The sequence below is a fragment of the Pectinophora gossypiella genome, chromosome 6, assembly GCF_024362695.1.
Source record: "Pectinophora gossypiella chromosome 6, ilPecGoss1.1, whole genome shotgun sequence".
Classification (NCBI taxonomy): Eukaryota; Metazoa; Arthropoda; class Insecta; order Lepidoptera; family Gelechiidae; genus Pectinophora; species Pectinophora gossypiella.
This window is the reverse complement of record NC_065409.1, coordinates 3357129-3366168: the sequence shown is the minus strand read 5'-3', so window position 1 is coordinate 3366168 and position 9040 is coordinate 3357129. Positions and strand designations below refer to the sequence as shown.

The 9040-nt window shown below is 39.7% G+C and overlaps 2 protein-coding genes across 2 annotated transcripts; one reads left to right on the top strand and one right to left on the bottom strand.

Moving 5' to 3' along the window:
- The first annotated feature begins 874 nt into the window (after positions 1-874).
- On the top strand, positions 875-3327 carry LOC126367353 (alpha-ketoglutarate-dependent dioxygenase alkB homolog 4). Its single transcript, XM_050010845.1, has 2 exons — positions 875-1740; positions 2180-3327. Exons 1-2 carry the CDS (start codon positions 977-979, stop codon positions 2409-2411), a joined length of 996 nt encoding a protein of 331 aa, XP_049866802.1. The 5' UTR covers positions 875-976; the 3' UTR covers positions 2412-3327.
- Positions 2601-7068, bottom strand: LOC126367359 (CD63 antigen-like). Its single transcript, XM_050010854.1, has 5 exons — positions 6853-7068; positions 5682-5882; positions 4674-4832; positions 4326-4583; positions 2601-3782 (listed from the first exon to the last, which is right to left on the bottom strand). The coding sequence occupies exons 1-5, from the start codon at positions 6961-6963 to the stop codon at positions 3615-3617; spliced, it is 897 nt and encodes a 298-aa protein (XP_049866811.1). The 5' UTR covers positions 6964-7068; the 3' UTR covers positions 2601-3614.
- Positions 7069-9040: the final 1972 nt, after the last annotated feature.

The window sequence follows — 9040 nt, the reverse complement described above, 5'->3', positions numbered from 1 at the left end:
CTCTGGCGCCGCCCTGGACGGGCTTGTTTCCGACTTCGAACTGGAGGAGGATGAGCTATCACTATCCATCTAGCAAGAAAAAACACCAAATCAAAAATCTTTAGGGACAAAATAGCTGTTATTACTTTTTTTTTTTTTTTTTTTCGAACGGAAAACCGTTAGGAATAATTGTTAAATTATTAGAATATGAAGTTAACAGCACTCACCTCGGAGTTCTTTTACGACCTTTCAGTGCGAAAAACAAATCGCCAATGAAGCTCCTGAACTCTCAACACTCTCGAGTACACTGCCAGGTGGAGGGGAGAGAGAGAGAGACAAAGGGATGCGTAACAGGGACTGATATATATATGACCAATCAGGGGAAAACAGTGTTGCCACTCTCAAATAATATAGGCTTCGAATAGCGGTACAGTTGTTTAATGTGTGGCTTTTTGGAGGGAAACGGGAACGGGACAGTTGCTTTCTTCATTGAGTAATCTAAATAATTAATACGAAGTGGTGTTTTGTGGTTAATGATCGCATTAAGTTAGTCGGAAGACATTCGCGAGTGTTATTATATTGGAGTATTCAATAAACAAAGTGTATCTGCCTATTTTCGCTTCGTGTCAGGAAGCCGCTTCATAACTCAAAAGTTTATGCGGACTTTTGAGTTAATTCGTTTGGGGTTCGGAGTAGGAGTCTACTCCGAGGGTGGGGGCTTAGGTTTCATCATCATCACCTTTCATCATTTCATTAATCATCAAGAAAAAAAATACGTCAGACATGGCTGTATGGGCATAGTTCCCTTTGCCTTACCCTTCGGGGAAAACCAAAAAAAAAAAATTTCAAATTGTGTTTTTTTTGTAAATATTGCATGTTACACATGTGTCCATTATTAATATTAAAAAACGCAATGAATTTATAACCTCAAATTCGTGACGGATATGTTGATTTCAGAAAAATATAAATGAATTGTGCTAAAAAGAGATAATTAAATATGACAAAGCCTCGCCCTTGTGGTTGCAAAGGATGCAGAACTTGTTTGATTTGTGAAACACAATACGGTGCCGATAAAATAAAGCTACAATTAGAACTAGATAAATCTAAAGGTTATGTTTACTGCCCACTTTGTAATAAAGCTTATAAAGGTTGGGATATAGACTTAAACAAACAGCATCCTAACCATGAAGGAGATTCTATTGACTATCCCGGAGTGTACATACTACTAGATTTCTTGTCTGAAGAGGAGGAAGAAATTTTTATGAAAAACATTGATGATATGCCGTGGGATATTTCTCAAAGTGGTCGGCGCAAGCAAAACTTCGGCCCAAAAACAAATTTTAAAAAGAAGAAAGTAGTTTCAGGCAAGTTTGACGGTTTTCCCGCGTTTTCTAAGTTTATACAAAACAGATTTGATAATGTTCCCTTATTAAAAGATTATCAGGTGATAGAACAATGTTCCTTGGAATATGACCCGAGCAAGGGGGCATCTATAGACCCTCATATAGATGACTGCTGGATTTGGGGCGAGAGAATTGTCACAGTTAATTGCTTATCTGACTCTGTGCTGACTATGACACCGTTTGATGGTAGTCTTTCGAAATACAATCTCTTTTGTGCTGAACAGTATCCTCCTGTTGTCAACTCTGATGGAACTGTCAATACCCATGAAACTCTTAATTGTGTAAATGGTAGAATGACCATAGAAGCCACACAACCAGTGAACAAAATGGATGTTATTGTTAGGATACCCATGCCAAGGTAAGAATTGTTGTTTACCACAAAATACATTAATACATATTCGAACACAAAAATATAAATGTATAATGAAATATAATGTATGTATTTGAATGTCTCGAAGACTTGCTCCAGGATGGCAGCAAGACTTGACCATATTTTTTTATATGTAGTTGGTAAAATAACAATAAATAGCTAGATCCTCTACCAACTGTGTTTTTTTGTAACCCACAGAAGAATTGGTTGGACCAATTCGGATACATACATTATATTTAATTATACATTTATATTTTTGTGTTTGAATATGTATTGAACATTACTTAAAACTTTAAATATTATTTTATATGACCAAGCAAGGGGGCATCTATCTGTTTGTTTTCAGGCCAGGATTTATTATTTTTAATATTATTAAACTTACAAATAATTTTATGTAGTTTAACAATATATTGATTTACGTTTTCAGACGGTCCCTCCTAGTGATCTACGGAGAGCCAAGATACCATTGGGAACACTGTGTGCTCAGAGAAGACATTACATCTCGCCGAGTATGCATAGCATATAGAGAATTCACTCCACCTTACTTACAGGGTGGAGAATATGAAAAAATTGGAGATGATGTCAGAGAAAAAGCTATGCTGTTTTGGGATCACAAAACTAAGTTTGAGGATCATGAGAGACGCATAGAAGACAACTGAAGTGAGCCAGTGTTTTTTTTTTGTATATTTATTTATACTCAATACATTATATTGTAGATTTTATACACTTATTCATTTCTTAGTTCAGAAAAACTTAAAACATAATTAAGTTGTAATATTTTATTCCATATGTCAGTGACTTAATGTACATATTTATGAATGTTATGATCAATTTTTTTGTCTGTGAATTCTGTGATAGGTATGATAAGTAACTTTAATTCCTTTCCTATCAATAAATCTAAAAACATGTAAGAGGTGTATCTTTTATAGTTTCTGAATTAGTCATTAATTTATCTGCTAGGTGGAGGTACATTACCTTGTAGCATTACCTTGTGTTACCTCCTTCAATTGTGTATGAGTATTATACTAGTTACTGCATGGTATCAGTATGAATTCTAGAATATTCAATTAATAGTAGATATACCATTAAAATTGCAGCTTCGGTGTTGTTTTTATAGATAGGTAAGCAATTACGTCGTTTTGCTAATTGCAATGTAAGTTTTGTATTACAATGTAAGGCTAACAGAAGGCTAGGAGGAATGAGGATTCATACATACGTACATACATAAACTCACGCCTATTTCCCACCGGGGTAAGCAGAGACTTTAGTCTATTCCATTTACTTCAATCCTGACACACTTCTCTTGCTTCATTCACATTCATCTGACGATTCATAGGTCGTAATAAATCTCCCATTTTTATATATTTTTTATTTTTTTAACAATATGATAACATCTACAATAAACATACTTAGACAACATTAATATTCTTATTCTAAAATACTTCACTGCTCTTCTGCACACATATGTGATAGGAATATGACACTAGTATAAAACATTGGATGTTCACGCAATTTGAAACGAATAAATTGATTATGATTAAAATAGAACGCACGGGCACAGACAAGACGGCGATGCGGCGTGAGAAAATCAAATATTTCTAGTTAGTTACTCCATCCAATCCGAGCCCCTCAAATGACGGATCCGTCAAGTGGCCGTTAATCTATTTGCTCGTTGAACAGATATCTCATAGTAATTTTCTACTGTCCGGCATTTTCGGTCTCGGATCACATGTAGTGTGAAAACGCCCTTAGTATGGGATACCACCAACGCGTCAATACTCTATTAACTAAATACGTATACTAAAGCGCTGTTCCCGCACTCCCGATTTCCTTATAAATATGTTTTATGGCTGTTTCTTTTTTTAGGCAACGCTAGAGTCAGGTTTGCTAATATAGACAGAGTTGCCCTTCCCATCGGCCTGGCGAGCGAGGATCATCTGTTCCTTGACCTTCCAGTGCTGAAGCGCCTTCTCGCTTTTCATCTTGCGTATGCAGCGCGCCAGTAGGAGTGCGAATGTTATGCCCAGTATCTGGAATATTGTAATTGGACATTATATCGATTAACTTGACTTGGTTTCATCTCGTAAAACGAAGACTCAGTGGCCATATGGAACTTCTCAGGATCTTGGTAGATCCAGCCAGATTGCGACTATAAACATAGCCTAGAATATTCCAGATGGAGTATTGTAATTCGACATTATATCGATTTACTTGACTTGGTTAGGTTTTGTAAAAAGAAGACCCAGTAGCCATTGGAACAGTCCAGGATCTAAGTAGATCCAGGCAGAGGGCGACCATAAACACACAACACCTCCCTATCTTATATCCTCCAAAACATACACGAATAAAGACACGCGAAGCAGTCATAAAACATTGGCATTTTGGACAATTATGTTGACCAGAGCATTACTCAGTCCGTGATCCGAACCCTCCCACAGGAGTATCCTCCAGCCACGATGCAGCAGTGTGATAACATGAGGAGCACCAGCTCTCATCTCGCCGAAATATTGTGGGAAGAAGCTAAGCAGAAAAGCAGTGATCCTATAAGTCAATGGATTAATCTCCAAACATACCTGAATAAACATGACAGACACGCCAAGCACTCCTAAAACACTGGCGTTCTGGACAATCAAGTTGACCAGAGCATCTCTGCATCCCGTGGTCCGAACCCTGCCACATAAGTGTTCTCCAGGCGTGATGCAGCAGGACGCTGGTAACGTGATGGTCACCAGCTCACCATCGATATCCCTGGTGGTCACCACTGTAGACTGGTTGGCCGTGAACTCCATGTCCCGGTAGTCGATTAGCGAGGTACTGCCGCAGCAGTTTAACTGGAATATTTAAGTGGAGTTTAAATGGAGTTAGACCAACGTGGTAGATGGTCAGCCGTATAGCCGCCGATTAGGTACGAGTGCACTTACCGAAACCTGCAGTCGATCGATTTCGTCCTGAATTTCAGGATCACCGTACGACCGAATGGGGATGTTGATGTATTTCATGATCAGGTCCGCGTCGGTCGTAAACGCCAGGATTACCACCACCAGCTTGAAGATCAGGAGCACCGATAGGATTAAAGCATACTGAAATAAAAAAAAAGTATCTATGCAGTAGGTACATATACTACATATAGAGACTTATTTATGTAGTACGTTGAAGCTACATAACATCACGCCTGTATCCCCAAAGGGGTAGGCAGAAGTGTATAGTACACTCACTCCTCGCCAGCTATGTCTAAGTCCCATGTAATAAATAGGTGGCGAGCTTATTGCCATCAACCGGACATACATACATACATAAACAGCCTATAGTATACGTCACACTGCTGGGCACAGGCCTCCCCTCTATCAGCCGGAGGGGGCATACTCCACCACGCTGCTCCACTGCGGGTTGGTGGAGACAACAACCGGACATAAATCTTGGAAACCACGTGACATTAATTATGTATGATCCCAACATGAATTCAGACTCATAAACTCGAATTCAGTGTTGTCGAGCCCGAAACGGGATTTGAACCTGTGACACTAAGATGTAAGCCACGCGTTCTCCGAACTGGGCTATCACGGTTTCCAGCTTCAGGTCTGAAGATTCATTCACGCGTGTTAACTGCTAGGATGGGCAGAGTTATAAGTACAGAAAAGCAGTTTTGTTTAAAAATCGTATCTCGGGTTTGACGATAATGGGTCCCAGGAATGATAACTCTATTTGTGTCTGAATAGTGGTAAACTATTCTTAACCTATCTTGACGTAAACAAACCTTCGTTCTATCTGGGACCTCCAGATCGTGAGCCCAGTGGTCAACCACGGAATCACGAAGGCCGCAATATTATATCTTAATATTAGCATATTAAACATCAGTGTTATGTTAGACGGAATGTACTTACATAATATATGCTGTTTATATTATGTTATGTGTATATTGGCAAGCTTACCATATTAACCAAACAAGTGCTCTGCTTGAGGGTTCCGAAGAAGCCAAATGACGTGACAACCAACAGGCCCAACCCTAGAAGAACGCTGAGGACTGACGGCGTGAAGAATCTCCCACTCTTGGCACTCTCGTAGAAGTAGTTGAAGCTGTGATAATGCGAGTAGACGGAGATACCCAGGACTATCATCAGGCCGGCTATTATCTGCGAAAAAGGTTGGTGTCAATAACTACAGGTACATACATACATAACCTCACGCCCATAATCACTGATGGGGAGAGCAGAGCCACAAGTTCATCATAGCGTAACTTGCAGCCACTTTTTTTCGAGGTCGAGCTCTGACCTGGTCAGCGCGTGGAAAACGCAAAAGGGGGCAGCCCAGAGACCTGGCGACGCTCGGTTGCGAGTTAAAAAGTCAGCATGTCATGGGACCAAGCTACAGAGACTACAAAAGATCGCGAGGAGTGGAAATCTTGTGCGAGCCCCACATCCCTGGGGATAATAGGATTAGAAGAAGAAGAAGAGAGACTCTTTGATATGCCTTTTTGTACATTGGCGTTGGATGTCATTAACCTGGTACTTGTCCGAACAAATAGGGATCTCTGAGGGACCCACCCGGAACATAATGTAAGACGACATGCCTGAAGGTGGGCACGAACCTCGGCTCAGGTTTTCATCTCAGAGGATTATGTTTAATAGAAATATACACCAAAAACGTCCGGAAATTCATAATGTATTTGGGTACGATTTTAATTGTGTGGAAATCCGATATAAATATAACTTAAGCGTAGTTCTAGTCCTCTTTTTCTAGTTGTCATACTGATTTGTAATGGCTGGCATTACAGGCCGATCACCTTATTGTCCAAAAAGTAAAAAGATCCGTGCTTCGGAAGGCACGTTAAGCCGTTGGTCCCGGTTATTACTTACTGATGTAAGTACGTAGTCGTTACATGAGTCATGTCAGGGGCCTATGGCGACTCAGTAATAACCCTGACACCAGGTTTGATGGGGTTGGTAATTCACCTCACAATCCACACGATAGAGGAGGATGGCTGGCATACCCTCCAAGGAAGGCACTGCTTACATAGGTATCAGCTGTTAGTAAACACGGCGCCACCGATTGCGCAACAAAAGACACTTTGTTCTATACGCATAAAAACCAAAATGTACTTACTATAAACATCGTAGTAATTGTGAGCAGAAGAAATCTTATAGATTTCAAATTATACTCCGCTTCAGACTTCGAAAAATTCATTTTCTGCCTGCTTTGGAAATTGTTTTCCATCTTGAAACACTAACACGAATTAAACTCTAAAATGATAATGGTTAGATAGGTATTCATTCACTGATAACTTCGCGGTGAATCTGATAAGCAAGGAAGTATCGACATGTAGGTACGTACGTATCTAGTTATATTCATGCAAAACATACATTGTAGTTTACAGCATAGAGTGACGTGTGGCTGTTATTTTATGGTAGATTTTTAAACCGAGCGTTTTTTTTTTTTGCTTTTTGGAAGGCATTTGCATGGGTAGGACTTTGCAGGTTGATTAACCTGATGCGGAAAAGTAAGCTGATCCCATGCTTCGGAAGGCATAAGCTGTTGGTCCCGGTTATTTGCCGTAAAAACATCTCCACTAACCCGCAGTAGAGTTGATTTAGCTCCGGTTGCGGTTGTTTGAGGGGACGTGTGTGCCTAACAATGGGACTTATGACGTATTAGGCTGTTTAATGTTATTATAACCTTAAGATTTCTATAAACTCATTCCTATCGCGGTAAGTAGATGGTATACAACCTTCACTTGTTATCGATGTCATAAGACAGATTATGATGAAATGTAAAGTAATGGGCGGTTTTTAACTGTAGGCTATATACAAGATAAAAAACAAGATTTACACATTTGAGATCTCTTTCAGATCCAGCCAATACCTACATACTTAAACTCACGCATATTCCCACCGGGGTAAGCAGAGCGGGAGGAACGGGGCAGCGGGGTAATTCCATTCTTGCTTGTAAAAAAAGGTTACAAATGGGAAAGTACGCATTTTATTCCGTTCCTTTTGTTTGTTCTTTTTTTAAAGTGACTTATTCTTATTCTCTAAAGAAACTTGTGTAAGTATAATACACGTGTGTACGTGTGCATATAGTATTAACTACTTACCGGTTTGGTCTTTCTTGGAACGTTAGTGTACCTACATACATAAACAGCCTATATACGTCCCACTGCTGGGCACAGGCCTCCACTCAATCAACCGAGTCAATCTCAATCTCGTCCTTCGGAAAGCTCGTTATCCTGTCCCGGCTATTAGCCGTAAAACAGCTCCACCAACCCGCAGTTGAGCAGCGTGGTAGAGTATGCTCCATACACTCTGCTGTTGATTGAAGGGAGTCGCTCCATCTTAGGCCTCGTCAATGCCTTCGAGCAAGTCTGGGGCTAAGAGCAAACCCACCAAAGGTAAAAAAGTATACCTAGTAAAATTACCTAATGAGTTTTCTATTTTTCATCGTTCTGGGCGTCATAACTAGTCATAATTTACTTATCTAATCACATCCATATATGCTACTAGTTAAAACACATAATAACGGGTTCTTACCGCGGTTAAAGTAGGAATATGAGACTCCCGTTTCTCATCAGTCATCCCGTGATCATGGCACTTGCAACAGTGTCGAAATATCGGGAGTCTCATATTCCTACTTTAACCGCGGTAAGAACCCGTTATTATGTGTTTTAATTATGATAATAACCGCGTAAATTTAAAACAATGTATGCTACTAGTGCAATAACACCACAACAAAATATACCTATTATTATTTATCGACCAACCCGCAGTGGAGCAGCGTGGTGGAGTATGCTCCATACCACCTCCGGTTGATTGAGGGGAGGCCTGTGCCCAGCAGTGGGACGTATATAGGCAGTTTATGATTATTTATCGTAATTCGTACGTCAATGCCTAAGGTACTTGCCATGAGGTACTTGTGCTATGAGGTACTTTCCAGGCTACTTTCTCCAAAAATAATATAGATGGCGCTGTCGAGATTTAACGTGATAATTTCTCATTCCTCTAGTACATAATTATACAAAGATACAATAAATAATTGTTGCTTGAAAGGATCACATTATGTACGTATAGAATTATGTTGCTACCTATATTGCTTCCCTTTATTTTGATCAGAATAATAATGGGTGGAAAATATAATTGTGCCGGGGTGTAATAAAAAGGGTCATCATTTATACCCAATAATAAAAGATGCACATGACTGTAAGTTATCTATGAAATTAGAAGGTTAAACGAAGGAAACTTTACAGCGCCATCTGTATTGTATATGAGGAACGTTGCCGGGAAAGTCCTGTTATCAACAA